The sequence below is a fragment of the Trichosurus vulpecula genome, chromosome 8 (genome assembly GCF_011100635.1).
Source record: "Trichosurus vulpecula isolate mTriVul1 chromosome 8, mTriVul1.pri, whole genome shotgun sequence".
NCBI lineage: Eukaryota > Metazoa > Chordata > Mammalia > Diprotodontia > Phalangeridae > Trichosurus > Trichosurus vulpecula.
This window is the reverse complement of record NC_050580.1, coordinates 5,218,050-5,234,215: the sequence shown is the minus strand read 5'-3', so window position 1 is coordinate 5,234,215 and position 16,166 is coordinate 5,218,050. Positions and strand designations below refer to the sequence as shown.

General features: G+C 49.2%; 1 protein-coding gene across 4 annotated transcripts in view; it reads right to left on the bottom strand.

Annotated features, from left to right (window-relative positions):
* The window catches only part of C8H10orf143 (chromosome 8 C10orf143 homolog), a 71,662-nt gene extending 57,069 nt beyond the window's left edge, over positions 1 to 14,593 (bottom strand). For all 4 annotated transcript variants that reach the window (XM_036737223.1, XM_036737224.1, XM_036737222.1 and 1 more), the window contains exon 1: positions 14,485 to 14,593. In XM_036737223.1, the coding sequence (XP_036593118.1) occupies positions 14,485 to 14,556 (72 nt within the window). In that variant the 5' untranslated portion in view covers positions 14,557 to 14,593. The remainder of the gene's footprint in view (positions 1 to 14,484) is intronic.
* Positions 14,594 to 16,166: the final 1,573 nt, after the last annotated feature.

Below are 16,166 nucleotides of genomic sequence, written 5' to 3'. Positions count from 1 at the left end.
ATAGATAAGATAAAATGTGGAAATGAAGGTGATGCAAAAAATATATCAATAAAAATAAGATGCTGAAAAAGCTTTCACACTGGAAGGGACCTGTGCAACACTAACTGTGCCAATCACATCACCTCTTGATATGCCTCGGTTTCCATATATGTCCATTGAGGAGGCTGAGTAAATGATCTCTAAGGTCCCCTCCAGCTGGAAATCCCCATGAGCTTCTCTTCATCTTATTTTCTCCAGACTAAATATTATATTCCCACTCAAATGACATTTTTGAAACATGATTTCACTGTGTAGGTGCTACGCCAGGCAGTGAAGGTCAAAGGTGAAACAAGGGCGGGGGGACGAGGCCTGAACAGGCCCCCCAATAACTAGGCTACATGGTCACACAGACACATATCAACATGGGTATGAACGTAGGTGTAGGTATAGATTCTAGGCAGGAGAGGTCCAAAAGGGGGCTGAGAGACAGAGGAAGGGAGATCTCACCCATAGCTGAGGGTGGAAGAAGTAAAGAAAAGTGATTATGTAGGACCTGGCAGCTGAACTAGGTTTTAAAGATCTCATTGGAAGAGATGGGAGGAATTGGAGGGGGTAAAGGTCAGTTCCAGACACAAGAGACAACCAGGATTAAGGCTGAGAGGTGAGAAAGGCCAGGACGAGATCTCAAAAGGTTGAGCAGTCCAGCATAGGTTGATGGCTCCACAAATGTCAGTTAAACCACAGGATCCTAACTTTGGAGTGATAAGAGATCTTGGGGTCATCCAGTCCAGCCACTTATTTCTCTGATGAGAAAGCCAAGGCCCAAAGACATTAAGTAAGACTTCCTCCAAGTCAGACCCAAGCAGAAGCAGCAGAACTGGGGCCTGAGCCCGGGTTCCCAACTCCAGAGTCGGTGCTCACTCCAGTACGCGCTGCTTACATCTCTGGTTATGATGATAGTCTCAGACAATGCATACCTGTGTGCTCACAGCGAGAGGAGTCAGCCCCACTGCTTGGGAAACAAGTATAACTGCAATGGAATAGAAAGAAAACGGAAGCCAAATTGGAGGATGAGAGTTCCGATTGCTATCAAGGAGAATGAGCTTCAGGTAGGAAAGCGTCACTCCAATGAAGAAAGCCATGATGCCCTGTCTGAGATTAGGTGCCTGCTTCTAAGTCTCCTAGTCCAGAGCTCTGGTAAAGCTTGCAAATATACGTGTTGCACTGTTCTTGGTAATCTGTGAGGGAACCTGGAGAATGGAGTGAGTCAGAGCCTGAAGCCTGACTAGCTAATATGCCAGTTTCTGAAGGGAAGAAATTGTGGATCATGAAAACTAGAGGATGGAGGGCCTGATGTCAATCCTGAACAAACTGCACAAAGATGGAATGAAGAGGATGGTTCTTTATCACTCAGGTGAGTACAAGGAGCCAGCGTGGGATTATCATTATTAGTGCCGAGTTAACTTCATTTCCTTTCCTGATAGTCACATGGTGCCTTGACTTCAGCAATAAGTGAAAGAATCATGAGACAAGGAAACGTGGGCTAAATAATAGGAGTTATGTCTGTAATTGGCTCTGTGACTGTACTCAATATGTGCTAATTAATGAATCAACATCAATGTCCCAGGAGGGAGGTTTCTAGTGGCATACAAGAGGAATCTGTCCTTGGTCCTGAGGTACTCAACATTTTTATTAATAACTTAGATGAAGACATAAAAGGCAAGCTTATCAAATTTGTCAATGACACAAAGCTGAGAGAGGTAGCTAATGTGTTGCATAACAGAATCAGGAGCCAAAAAGACTCTGACAGACTGGAATGATGGGGCAAATTGAATGAGATGGGACTGAACAGGCTTAAACAAAGAATTCTATGCTTAGATTTCAAAAACAAACATTATTTCATGTGAAAAAGACTTGGGGGTTTCAGCCGACAGTAAGCTCACTATGAATCAGCAGTGTGAGTTAGCTACTAAAAATCTAAAGCAATCTAACTAAGCCTGTGCTAAAGGCATAGAGCATAGAAATAGGAGGATTCTACAGGCTCAGTCACTCCTGAGACCTTGCGGTGACTTGTCAGCACCATGTTTTCTGTGGATAGCTCCAAACTGGAATGTGCCCAAAGAAGGGATACCAAGATGGTCAGAGAACACAAAAAAGACATCAGAAGAAGAAGAGCTGAAGGACCTGGGAATTTTTTAACTTGGAGAAGAGACCTGCTTGGAGGGGAAGGTGAGGGGCATGACCTAAGTCTTTCAATTATCTGAAGAGCTGACAGCAGAAAGAGAGGTGAGGTGGGAACAAGAAGTGTGAGGTACATGGAGATGAGGGAGAACTTTCTAGCAACTAGGGTCCTCCAAATAGCAGAATAGATAGCCTAGTGAGATCCTTAAACTCTTCATGCTGGGAAGCAATCATTCCGGCAGAAGTTGGGTGATAACATAACATTTCAGGAAGTTTTAGAGGATTCCTGACCAGATTTCCACTGTTGCTAGACCAGGTTGCTTTGTAGGCTCCAGAACTCTGCAGGGGCAAGGGGGAGGATTTTGTCATAGCGTCTGAATTGGTCTTCAAACCTCTATCCTCTCCACCCTCCAAAAAGCTCTCCTAAAATAATTTTATAACAGCTCTCACCAATTCATACACCTTTACTCGACAGCCTTCAGTGATGTTTTATGGACAAAATCCTACTACCTCAGGGTTCCTTGGCCAAGCATCTGAAGCCTTTACAAGTCAGCTCAACCTCCTCTTCCAGCCCAGTCTGCCCTTGGTTCCCTTCATGCACTCAACATTCTAGCCCAAAGGTGTCAAACATCCACCACAAGACCCCCCAGAGTGGCCAGAATCAAACTAAAATGCTGAAGAAAAGAAACAAAAATACAATAAAGCATAATGTTCATGTGATATGGTTTAGTGGCCCATTTCTATTTGTGTTTGCCACCTCTGCTCTAGTCCAACAGCACATTTCCCCCACCCCACCCCATCTCCTGCTTCTGTGGGTCCATGCAGCCACTCAGTAACTCTCTGACTACAAGAATGCCAAGAATCCTACTCTATCTTTAGGGCTCAGCACTTCAGCCTCCTCTTCAAGCCCTGCCCACACCAGGCACCCATCCCCCTCACCTCCATCCCAAAGAAGCCCTCATTTCCTTCAGGAGTCAGTTCCAGCCCTGCCTTCCACAAACCTTCACTTGGGCGCTACTTTTGTAACTGTTACGTTGCATTTATTCTGTTTATATTTATAGATCTATAAACATATATACACACGCTTACACATATGTGCAGGTATATATACATATCCCCACCCCCGCTGCAGGGGTTTTCTTCTACCTCAAATCACCCTAGACAATTTTGTCCATTTTCCCTTTGGTCTCTATCACGCTCCAATTCGTATCACACTTGTCTACATAAATGTGACATTCCCCAAGAGAATGGAATCATCCCACAGCCAGGGATTATTTCAAGTTGTGTTTCTGTAGCTCTGGTACTTTGCACACAGTAGGTGTGTGTATTTGCTGAGTGAATTTAATAAGCACCTAGTGCTTACTAGGTGCCAGGCATGATGCTAATACCTTTACAATTATTTTCCCATTTGATCCTCACAACAACCTGTGAGATATTTTATGCCCATGTAACAGATGAGGAAACTGAGGCAATCAGCAGTAAAGTGACCTGCCCAGGGTCACACAGCAGGTAAGTGTCTGAGGTCACATTTGAGCTCAAGTCTTCTTGACTCCAAGCCCTGTGCCCCTTGATGCCCAGTGTGGCTGTGCAATAAGTGAATCTCTAATTCCATGCTTGCAGTGGCAGGAGCCATGACTTGGGCTGGCATAACATTAATGGATCCTGCATAAACATTTAACTCAGGGGCTGCCTGTGGTAAATAGATTATTGAGTCCCAATCACTTCTACCAGGGATCTGCCAGCCTTCATAATAGCAGACGAAGATTTACCACCAAACCGAGGAGACACTTGCAGTCTATAAACCAAATGAAAATCCTGTGTCTACACAAAGATCCCATTACTTAAAAATAATTGAAGAAGATCAATAAAACAGCGACCTCACTGAAGAACAGCTCAAATAGGGAGCAGAAATGAGGAACAGAAGATATTTGATAAGATAGAGACATTAAGACGTAAAATATGAATCACGGTGCCCAAATGATGGTAACCAAAAAGAAAAAAAAAGATGCCCAGAGAAGGTCCCGGTAAGGCGAGCCACCCTCCAGTGGGAAAACACGTCAGCCCTTTGTCAGGTGATATCTCTTCTTTATTGACAGCGATGCTACATGAATGAGCTTAATGAGTGAAATACAGCCAAGGGAGGGAGAATTTGAAAAATGGCTTAATACTTTATTGGAAATTCCATTCAAAGCACTGGTTTACATTCTAATGAGAGAATAAACACTAAAATTCCACCCGGGAGTCTTGTCACCAAGAGCAAATCCTAGTGAACTGATGTGAGAGCATGTACTCTGGCAGCAGGGTCAGAACACTAAGTCCTGATGAGGGCCCCACCGCCAATAGGAAAGGCCAGACGAGCCAAATACCTTCTCTGTGTCTCCTAAGTGGGTGGAGAGACTCCAAAATGAGAAGGGCTTCAGACTCACATGGAAGCCATGGTATAAAGACTCGCTATTTTCCACCAAAGTAAAGAAATGGAGCATTCTGATCAATTAAGCCTTCTAGAAAATGGGGAGTTAACGATTCTAAATTGGACCAGCAACTCTCTAAGATTTAAACACAAAATGTACTTCATTGCAAATACAGGGAAGTAGCTGGCTCTATCTGAATTTGCAGACACCTCTAGACTTTTCAGGGCCCTAGACGTAGTATAACAAACATAATTTTGTACTGTTATCCTATGAAATCCTCTTCCATTGCCTTCCTGAAGTCTGAAGAGGCCAGAGGTTCCTAAAGGTGATGTTAGCTGCGCATAAGCTCCAATGGGTCCTACAAAGCTGAGAAGGCTCCAAGTATGGCACAGAGATTCACTGCAAGCAGGAGCCTAGCTAAATTCAAACAGGCTCATCACCAGAAGGCTGGCCCCAGGAGAGCAACCCATGATAGAGGAAAATACAAAATGGTTCTCAGGTCCCTCTGACACGAGGATGAAGGGATGGAGGGAAATGGACCAGAGGGTGCTTTGAGTTATGGGGTTTGGGGGGTGTAATATCAATTAAGTTGGGACTTTTTTACTGTTTTAGAATGATAAATTAATTATCTTTGATTGAGACTTACTAGGTACAAAACCCCAGGCCCAAACCCCTATCTACTAGGTGCTAAGCCTACGTGGGCGTGAGCCCTCAGGGTCCTAAGGGGAGTTGCTAAGACCAGAGCCAATAGTAGGAGCCTAAGTTCTGGTTGCTCAGATGACGTGTGATGATGGCTAAAGAGGGCATAAAAAGAGGGAACAGAGCTATTTGTGGGGGCTCTCACTCTTGGAGGAGTGTTGATGTGGAGACTCTGGGCAGCTGCAGTTAAGAGCGCTCCAGCTTGTGAACCCAGATGTTGATGCCTTCTTGGTAACTGTGAATTGTATTTGGTCTGTTTATAATGTATGTTTGTAATTTGTGGTTGCTCTGAAGTTCAGGGTGCTGCTGGCTTTTCCCCCTGAACTGAGTGAATGATATTTGTATGTTGGATTGAAGTAAGATTGTCAATCCCTTAACGTTATTTTCCTTAGTAAAGCAGATCAAAAGAACCTGTGCTGGCAGCTCTTGTTGCTGGGCTTGTGTTGGTCTTTCACCCCCACAGCAGTTGCTAGCTGAATTGCTGAAATGGGTGGGTGGGGGGGCCCGCGGCGGTGCGTGTGGATGGCAGAGTGGACCCCTGAAACAAATTTAAAGGAGGGCATGGACAAGAACAGTAATCTTGTCCACAATGAAAAAGTTACAGCTGTTGTCAAATGCTTTGCTAAAAAGTTTTGTAAATTATATGTATAGCACTTTCCTGACCTACTTGCACAGTAATCCTGTCAAAAAAGGAAGTAAGATTAGTCTGCAATGACCTATACTTAATGAAGTCACACTGCCTCTTTACAATTACTGCTTCCCTTTCCAAATTCTCACAAACCAACCCTTTGAAAATGTATTTTAAAGAATGACCCCTTGGGAAGAGATGAGAAAAAAAACTGCACCCTCCCTTCTCCCCCCTTGGCAGAGGTAGAAAACTATGGGTACGGACCAATGGGCACACTGTTAGACTGAGTACACTGAATGATCTTACTGTGCCAAATGGACCCCTCTGTGGACCTCAAAAATGCAGCCAAAGTGACTCATTGATATAGGTGCTTTTGCAGACGAGGCTTTCTACTTCCTTCACAAGACAATTTTTCTACAAGGTAATTAAGTTTAAGCAACATTAGGTCTCACAGCTCAGCACATAACCCATCCTTTGCTTTCCTTCCCCACCTCCCCCTTTCCTTTCTCCCCATCCTTTCTTTTCTTCTTTTCCCACCTCTCTCCTCCTTTCCTCTCCCTCCCTCCCTCCCTTACCTCCTTTCTTCCCAGTACCTGGGCTACAAGTCCTGGTGAAAATGCAAGATTGAAGTTTACAACAAACTCCGATCACAGTTGAAGCAGTCTTCATCAATGTCATTCCAGATCGAATCTCAAAAACCCTGGCCCCTTGAAGGAGGGGAAAGTGCCTGCCTGCCACTTTCCTGGGTAGATGGACAGCTGTCAGCCTCTGCTAATGCCGTGACAGGAGGAAAGAAGCCAGAACAGTTCAAACAAGGTCAGAAGGGCTGACCAACATTCTCAAAGTTCTGTGGTTTCAGGCGGCAGCTAGCTGCGAAGAGCTGCTGAAACAGCAGGGACGCTATGGAGCAATGGTGCTTATTTTTAGACACAATTCTATAGCTAAAAAATTCCAACTCTATCTGAGCCAGAAAGGAGGAGTAATGAAAGCTGGAACACTTACTTCCCTCATGGTCAGGATTCAAGCTTTCGGCCTGAAAGACCTTGAGAGTCTGGCCTCAGACAGGGTGGAATGCAGGCCCAGTCACTGAACCTCCCAGAAACTCACTTTACACATCTATAAAGCGCAGATGTTAATCTTTGCACTACCTTCCAAAGGTTATTGGGGGGGGAGGGGCAAGGAGAAGTGCTTTGCAAACTTTAGGGAGTTAGAGAAAGGTGAGTTGCTCAAGAGTTGTTCTGAAACAGATATACGGTCAAAGGCAAAGGACATCAACAGGTAGTTTCCAAAGGAAGAATCCAAGCTATCAACGTGTAAAAGAAAGCTGAGTCACTAATGATTAGAGAAATGCATATTTAAAGCAGCTCTGATGTTCTTCCTCATACCCATGGGACTGACAAAGATGACCAAACTGGAACATCACAATTGTTGGAGAAAAGGCACAGACGGCTGCATACTTGGGGGGCACCCAAGTTCACACTGGCTCCAGATATTCTGGAAAGTAACTTGGAACTTTGCCCCCACATTTGCTAAACTGTGCATATCCTTCAACCCAGCTATACAACTCCTAGGCCTATACCCCAAAAAGGTCAGTGAAAGAGGAAAAGGACCCTTATGTACAGAAACTTTTAGGGCAGCCCTTTTTGTGGCAGCAAAGAATTCAAAACTAAGCAGAGAGGGTATCCCTCTATTGAAGAGGGGCTGGACAAATTATAATAAATGATGAGTCTCTGAGAAATCTGGGAAGGCTTATGTGAACTGATGAAAAGTACAATGAGTAGAATCACTTATACAAGAACAACACTATAAAGAAAAACAATGTTAAAAGGTTTGAGGACTCTGACCAAGACAGTTCCAGAGGACTGATGATGAAGGAGAAGACTGACTCAAGATACAGAAGAAAACATACATTTTCAGACACAACTCTGTGGGAAGGTGTTTTCTTGGCTATCTCTCTTTGGTTTAGAAGCTTTCTTTTTCTTTTTCTTTTTCTTTTCCAGTAGAAGGTGCATGGGTGGAAATGTGAAGGGGAATAGGGAAAGGAAAGCAAAACCAAAAAAAAGAAAGAAAGTTGGTTTATTGAGGCATCTTTTTGAGAAATTCAGGGAAGACAACAGAAGGAGGGCCCAAAAGAAGCCCAGCAGAAATGAGTGAATAAAGCAGTTTATCAAGTACTCACTAGGTACAAAGCATGTGCCAAGGGCTAGGAATACAATAAAAAAGTCAGACAGTGTTTGCCCTCCAAGAGCTCCCATTCTAATGGGAGGGGGGGAGCACACAGGGAAAGTTTCAGTTGCAAGCCCAATGGAAAGGTCCCCTAGACCTTAGGGGGAAGCAGCCAGGCAGATGATGATGTTTCTATTTTCATGTCATTGAACCATTGGACTTTGAACCCAACCATTTGGGTGGGGACCACTTTCTCTCCTGATCTTCAGGAGCTATGGCTGAAGGACCTACAGGAGCAGCCAGTCTCCGAGATAATGGGTGATGGTCCTGGGCTGGAAGCACATGGCTATTCCCAAGGCCCTTGGGTTCAGATACTAGGCTACCTCCACCAAAGAATCTTTGAAAGCTGGAGGTTTAACTTACTATAGACTTACAAGGAAACAAGCCATATAACGGAGACCCACAGCTTCACGGTACAATACTGGTTTTTTTCCTGTTCTAGTTGTTTTTTGTCCTTTGTTTTCAAAGAGGACCAATGACACCATGGGATGATGCCTTGACTTGAGTGTAAAATGTATTTAAGTCAGGCAGAGTTACATAAGATCATCAGCCTTTCTCTCTTCCAGTGTCATTGAAATCCAGTGGCAGGACAAAAGTCAAGATGACTGGTGATGGCCCAGGATGCAGTGGATGACCCTGGCATCTTCAATGTCCAACCAAGCTCTACGTGCTCCACAGCACCTGCTTCAGCCGCCTTTATGGTCATTGGAATGAATTGTTCTTATCTGCCCATTCCACTGAGGGAAGTCTTCACATGCTTGGGATCGACATCTCCTTAACTCACTGTATGTCCGAGGCTTGTTGGTTATCCTCAACCTGGTTTAACTCATCTGCCAAGATGGTTTACCTGGGGTGTGGCTGCTGTGCATGCCACAGCTTCTTGGAGCCACAGAAGAGAACTGAGTAAAAGGTGGAAGCCAAAGGTGGATGAGGCAAGCCCTCACAACAGAGGTGCTAGTTCAAAATGAAAAACAAAAAAAAAATGAGATCCCTTAAAAGAAATGCAAGTTTATTATAAGTCATCATAGGTCTATCTTGCCTGTATGAAATGGTCCCAAGAAAACAGAGCCTTAGGGAAGATGATGCTATAAGGATACAATGTTAGATAAATGGATGGTCAGTAGAATGTGGTCTTGGACTTTCCCAGCTGACCAAGGCCATTTGGTTACAATATATTAACAACTAGGCTATTAATGACCCCAAATTTCTCCCAGAACAGAGAACCATCTCTGAAACTAATGAAACTTAGAACCAATGTAGCCACCAATTTTACTCCATCACTCTCTGGTTAGAAATAGCAAGTGAGGCATAAAACTGGGGACCTACATTTGCTGAAGGTGATCCCCACTGTCCTGGAGGATGCCCCTTGTAGAGTCCAAATGAACAAGAGATTCCAAGAGGAGCTGAGATCTTCCAGCTACTCCTGTTGGCAGGGGACACTGTGCTGGAGACATCCATCTCAGAACCGAGTAGAGCCTCCCAATGAGCCCTATGGCCCCTCCAAAGAGACTGACACAACAATGCCCGTGGGCCTAGAGAAAAGACTTGGCATCAGGGGAAAAGTCCTGGGGAAGATGTGATACCAGTGCTGCCCAGGCTGAGAAGGAGTGCTGGATGGGGATATACTGCCAGAAGGAGATGCTGAAGTCCATGGAATCATAGACTAATTAAGGTGCTAAAAATATTCCCAGTGGATGCAGTTAGGATACCTTGTGTGCGGAGTTCCTGGGCACTGGTTCTGGGAGACAGAGAAGGAGAAGCAAGGAAAAGGAGCTCACTTGTGAGGCATCCAAGGTTGAGGAAAGAGGATCGATCATGCACCTGACTCGGGTTAGCAGCCGCCTCTGAGTCTCAGTTTCTTCATCTATAAAATGGTGACGATCCTCACACTAGGTATCTACGACCAGATCTCATCATCACCCTCCCCAGCTCAAAGCTCCCAGCCACCTTCCATACCTCTTCGCCTGGCGTCAGCAGCTCCCCAACATGTGGCACCTACCCCCCCACCCAGTGCAGACCCCATCCCTCACACCTGTGTCCTACAATTGCCTGGGGGCAGGTTTGCCAGCCTCAAGCCTCTTCAGGCACACAGTAGGTACTATATAAACGCTTATCCCGCCCCCCCACCCCAGACAAGACTCTCCAACTCTTCATGCATTTTTACTGGCTGTCCCTCATGCCTGGAATTCTTTTCCTCCTCATCTCTCTCTGGGGCTTCCCCGGATTCCTTCAGGTCTCCCAGTAGCATTTCCAGGTTCCCCCTCAGTGCCGGAGGCTGCCCTCTGGGACTATCTCATTTTATCCTTTTTGTGCCCGGTTTGTATGTGGTTGTTTGCAGGCTACAGGGAGCTCCTTGGAAGCAGGGGCTGCCTTTGGTGTTTCTGTAGGTGGTTAATAAATGCTTGTTACTCTGTTGACCTTAGTCTTACCTAAATGCTGTGCCCTCCTTCAGTACCATTCACCCATCTTTCCAGCCTGATTGTACACTCCTTGCCCTTTCCTCCCTCCATTTTGGATGGTCCTGCCACGCTGCACCAGCACATACCTAGACACGTCCCATGCTGTTCCACAAGTGCCTAGGCACCCATCAGTCCATGTCCCTGATCCTTCTATTTCTCTGGCCAAGTCATTGATAAAAATATGCAAAAGCAAAGGACCAAGTGCAGATATCTGGGACACACCAGCACTAGGGGCTTTCCACACTGACATCAAACCATTAAGGAGCCTTAATGGCCCAGCCATTCAACCAGCTGTGAAATTCTAAATGCCCCATAACATAACATAAACAGCTTTCAATCCTTTCCACGAGATTAGCAAGAAAAGCACTGTCGAATATTTTCCTCAAATCTAGGAAAACCCCATGGAGTCCAAGGGAAGAGGAACACTGGCCTGAGGTCTGATCCCAGCTCCAGCACTGAACATCCCCCTCTCCTGACGCTGAGCTCCTGACTTCGCTGTGGTCTTCTGCTGCGGATCCAGGGGGTCAGATCACATGACTTCTCCTGTCCCTTCCAGCTATAAATTTACTTGGAATGGTCATTTCTGTCGGATGGTTCCCTTCTCTCCACTCCATGGCCACCACCTGAGGGCAGGCCCTCAGCACCTCTCACCTGGACTATCTATTGTAACAGCTGCCTAATTAGGCTTCCTTCCTCTCCCCAATCTGATCCCTTCTCCAGATCGCAGCCAAAGGAATTTTCTTTTGGGGAGACTCTGACCATGTCTCTCTGTATCTCTCTCTATCTCTGTCTCTGTCTCTGTCTCTCTCTCACACACACACACACACACACACACACACACACACACACACTAAACTCCAGTGGCTCCTATGACTCCAAGACTAAATATAAACTCTTTTGTTTGGCATTTAAAGCCCCTCATGACCTGGCCCCTTCCTACCTTTCCAGTCTTCTTACATATTATTCCCCTCTATGAACTCAATGGTCCAGCCATACTGACCTACTTCCTGTTCTTCACACTTGACATTCCATCTCCCATCCCCACACTTTTACATTGGCAGTGCCCCATACTGGAATGTCCTCCCTCTTTGAATCCCGGTCATCCTCCTAGATTCCACTGACGTACCACCTTCTACAAGATGTCTTTCCCGGTCCTGCTAGGTGCAGTGCCTTTCCTTCTAAAGTGCTAGGTCGTGTTTAGTGCAAATGATCCAGCCCCTAAAATGGTATTCAAATTTGTGTTATTCCAAGTTATAGTTATGCAAAATATGATAATCATTCCAGCCCACCGGAACTATGCAGAGCAAAGTTAAATGAGACCACTTCAGAGATTTCATTATCTGTACTAATCAGGATTCAGTTATACCCTCCATCTCCTCTGTATGTGTCTTGTGTGTTGACTCTCAGAATGTGTAAAATAGTATAACATAATGGTCGAATATACCCTAGGATGTTTTTTAAAAAAAAAAGAATAATTAGAATAGTGCCTAGAGAACAGGTACTGGTTCTACTTCTTCTTCGTACCATCCCTCCCTCTACCCCCTCCCCCCAGTACTTAGTCCAGTGCCTGACACATACTACAAGTATGCCAAAGTAGAAATCCTGTCCAAAACTCTTCCTTCTCCTGTTAGATAACAAGGCAAGTGAGGACAGGCGTTGTCTGATTTAATGCCTAATGCTTTGTTGACTCAGAATACAATCGGAGATCTTTTAGAACAACACAACTCTGATACTTTCTTGCAGTATGACTCGATCTAGTTTAAGAAACTTGTAACAAGAAAACAATTTTTTTTTGCTATTTCATAGCAAAAATCTGGAAACCAACAGCAATCTCATCGAACACCACGTGGTCAGGGACACCGGTGAGGCTACCACAGCCCCTCTCTGTCTCGACAGACACAGCCTAGGTTGCGCAAGTCCAAGGGGATCCACAGCAAGTCAAGGCGACAAGTGGCCCGGCCTTTAGACAGTGCATCCTCTGAGCCCGGTGCTGGGCTAAGCGCTGTCCAGCCCTCCTGCTGCTGGAGCTCGCCTCCCTGAAGGCTGGCAGCATCAGCCAAATCCTATTTTTGCTTATTCCCCAACTGTGGGAGCTGTGAAGGAACGAAAATGCATTTAGGAAGCCTTTAGCTGTCCCGGGCACAGTGCAGAGGCAGATTCACAGAAAAGCAAGGAAGTCAGAGCCGGCCTCCGGACAGAAGAAGCTAAGGCCCAGAGAGAGGGAAGCCGCCTGGCTGCTGATTGAGGGCGGACTAGGAAGGCTTGCTGGCTTCCTTCCTCTTTCCCAAAGGCGATGCCCCCCAAACACACTCGAAGCCCTGGCATTGCCACCCCGAGCAGCGGAGCCCAGCCTCAGAAGGAGGCCCTCCATCTCTTCGAGGACCACCTTGGGTTCAGCTTTACTGGTACCGGCCGGATCTAGCCCCAAATTCTGAGATTCCCCGAGGGCAGGAGTTAGAAGGCACCCTCCACTGCCCGTGGAAGAGGACACACGAGCCAGGGGCCCGGGCTCTGACTCCCAAACCAGCAGGGGGGGCCAGGCTCTGACCCCCAACACCAGGGGGGGCTCTGACCCCAAAACCAACTGGGGGGGCCAGGCTCTGACCCCCGACACAAGGGGGGGTTCTGCTCCCAACACGAGAGGCCCAGGCTCTGACTCCCAAACCAACTGGGGTGCCAGGCTCTGACCCCCGACACAAGGGGGGGCTCTGACCCCAAAGCCAGCTGGGGGTGCCAGGCTCTGACCCCTGACACAAGGGGGGGCTCTGCCCCCCAACACGAGAGGCCCGGGCTCTGACTCCCAAACCAACTGGGGGCGCCAGGCTCTGACCCCCGACACAAGGGGGGGCTCTGACTCCCAAACCAGCAGGGGGGTGCCAGGCTCTGACCCCCGACACAAGGGGGGGGCTCTGACCCCAAAGCCAGCTGGGGGCGCCAGGCTCTGACCCCCGACACAAGGGGGGGCTCTGACTCCCAAACCAGCAGGGGGGTGCCAGGCTCTGACCCCCGACACAAGGTGGGGCTCTGACCCCAAAGCCAGCTGGGGGTGCCAGGCTCTGACCCCCGACACAAGGGGGGGCTCTGACCCCAAAGCCAGCTGGGGGTGCCAGGCTCTGACCCCTGACACAAGGGGGGGGTCCTGTCCCCCAACATGAGAGGCCCAGGCTCTGACCCCCGACACCAGCCGGGGGCACGGGCTCTGCCCCCCACCCTCGCTCGGTCTGAAGGAGGGGCGAGGGCTCTCGTTGCTGCAGCAGAAGGACCCCCGAGACCCTGTTCCAGGCAGGAGCTGCCTCTGGCCTCGAGTGGCAGGCAGGCGGAGGTTCCTCGGAGGCCAGCAGGGTCCCACCCCGCCCCAGCCCGGTCCTTCTTGCCGGACTCGGTCAGGAGCCGCCCGCCCCCCTCCCCTCCCCTCCCCTCCCCCCTCCCCCGGCTCCCTGCCAGGCTGTACTACGGCCAGCCGAGGGCGGCTTCCGGGGCCCGCCCGCTACTCCTTTCACCTTTGACCCCTCCTCAATGGCGGGCACTTCGCGTGCCTCACTGCTCCCGGGGTCTCAGAGGGGGCGGGGCACGAGCCCGGGGAAGGGACACCAATGACAGGAGACGCTAGACGCCGCTCCGGGCCTCGGCCCACGGCCAAAGGCTGTCCCATGTGCAGAAGGGCCGGCCAAGCCCCACTCGGCGCACGGAGAAAGGAGGCCAACGGGGAGCCCCGGCCCCGCCCCCGGCCCCGGCCCCGGCCCCGGCCTCGCCAGCTCCCGGCGATGGGAAGGGTCGGAGCTCTGACCATCCCCAGGGGCCCCAGGACCCTCGGGGGAGCTGGGGGGAGGGAGGAGGGGAGGGCGCCCCGGAGCCCCACGCCCCCGAGCCCGCCCCAGCCTCGGGCCCCGCAGCGCCTCACCGCGTCCCCGGGGCCGCTCCGCTCCTCCTCCGCAGGCCGCCGCCTCAGGCCGGCCGAAGCACCCCGCTCCATGAGCTCGGGCCCGGAGCCCACTGGGCCTGCGCCCCGCCCCCTCCCGTCCCTCCGGTCCCTTCCTCCTGGCCCCGCCCTTGCGCCCCGCCCCCTCCCAGCCATTCCTTCCCGCCCCGCCCCAAAGGCTCCTCCCGCCCAGCGGCGCGTGCCCCCTCCAGGGCCCACCCCCGAGTGCCGGAGGCGGGACCCAATGATGGAGGGCGAGGCTGGCCACGGGTCCCTGTCTGCCCTTCCCAGCGTGAGCATGCCTGGGGGCTGCTGGGAGCGGTGGGGACCGCAGGCCTGACCCTGCCCAGCCTGGCACGTGGCTGAGCTGGGTATGAGGCCTGGCATCCTGCCTGGGTCACCTGGGCAAGCCCCGCCCCTCGTGGGCAGTTCGGCGCCGATGCGCTTCCCTTAGAGACCAGGCATGTCCTCCTCTGAGCTGGGAAGCCACCTTCTAGTGGCCGGGTCATCTGGGGGAAGTCCCTTCCTCTTGCTGGGCCTCAGTTTCCTCCACCTGAAAAAGGGGGAGTTGGGACAGATGACGTTGAGGAGCCTTGGAGAGCTCTTCACACATCCCCCACTCACACTCCCCTCCGGTGAAGCTTTCCAGACCTCCCGACCCTTTCCTCGACCCAGAAAAGCCTCAGTTATGCACCTGACTGCCTGCTGGAGCTCCCAGTGCCTGGGAGGGTCCAAGAAGCCCCTGCCCCTTCCCTCATCCTCACTCACTTTCTGTCTGGGTCTTCATCCTCTTCCACTCCTCTCTTTCTCCCCATCTTCTTATTCTCCTCTCAAGTGTCTAACCACCCACTGCTTTTCAGGGCTACAGAGGTGGACGGGTCCACCCAGGTGCTGAAGAAACTGTCCCGGCCAGAGACGGAAGAAATGACTCAGCCAAAGTCACACAGCTAGTTTATGGCAGAGGAGAGACTAGAACCCAGGTCCCTGAACCTCCCCATCCAGTGCACTTTTCACCATACTGTGCTGCGGCTGCCCTTTTGCCCTTTTCCTAATCAGGTTTTCCCCACACTCCCTACCTCTCAACCGTAAGTGGGCATTTTAAATATGTAGTGATGCTGGATTGGACTGAGGGCATATGAAGTTATCCAAGCCTGATTCAGTCCCACTGACATGAATATATGGTCGCCTCTTCTTGTGTGTGCTTCTTTGCAGGAAATTGGCCAAAGCTGTGTCCTAAGAGTTTGGGGAAAGCATCCCCCCCATTCCCCTGGACTGTGCCCAGAGTAGCCTTGGAAGTCAAAGAAATGTAGCCTGCGGAATTGTGGAAGTATGGCGGGTGGGGGTAGTAGCCTTGGGTGCAATTGGGAGTTGTTGGATAAAAATAAGGGGGTGGTGAAGCATAAGGAAAGAAGAGAGGAAAATTTTGAAAAACCATTTGTATGTGTTTCATCTGTTGTGCAACAGAGTTAAAGTGGTAGTGATTACATTATTTTCCAAATAAACACACAAAATGCAAGTTATAACTGGTCAGTGGCCAAGTCCAAGGATAGGTCTTAACAAGCAAGTGTTGGCAGGGGAACGTGTCACATGTTGTCAGGCATCAGCAGGAATATGTGCTTGTGATGACTTGTTTACCATAGGCTACTATGGTTACATGAAGTAAT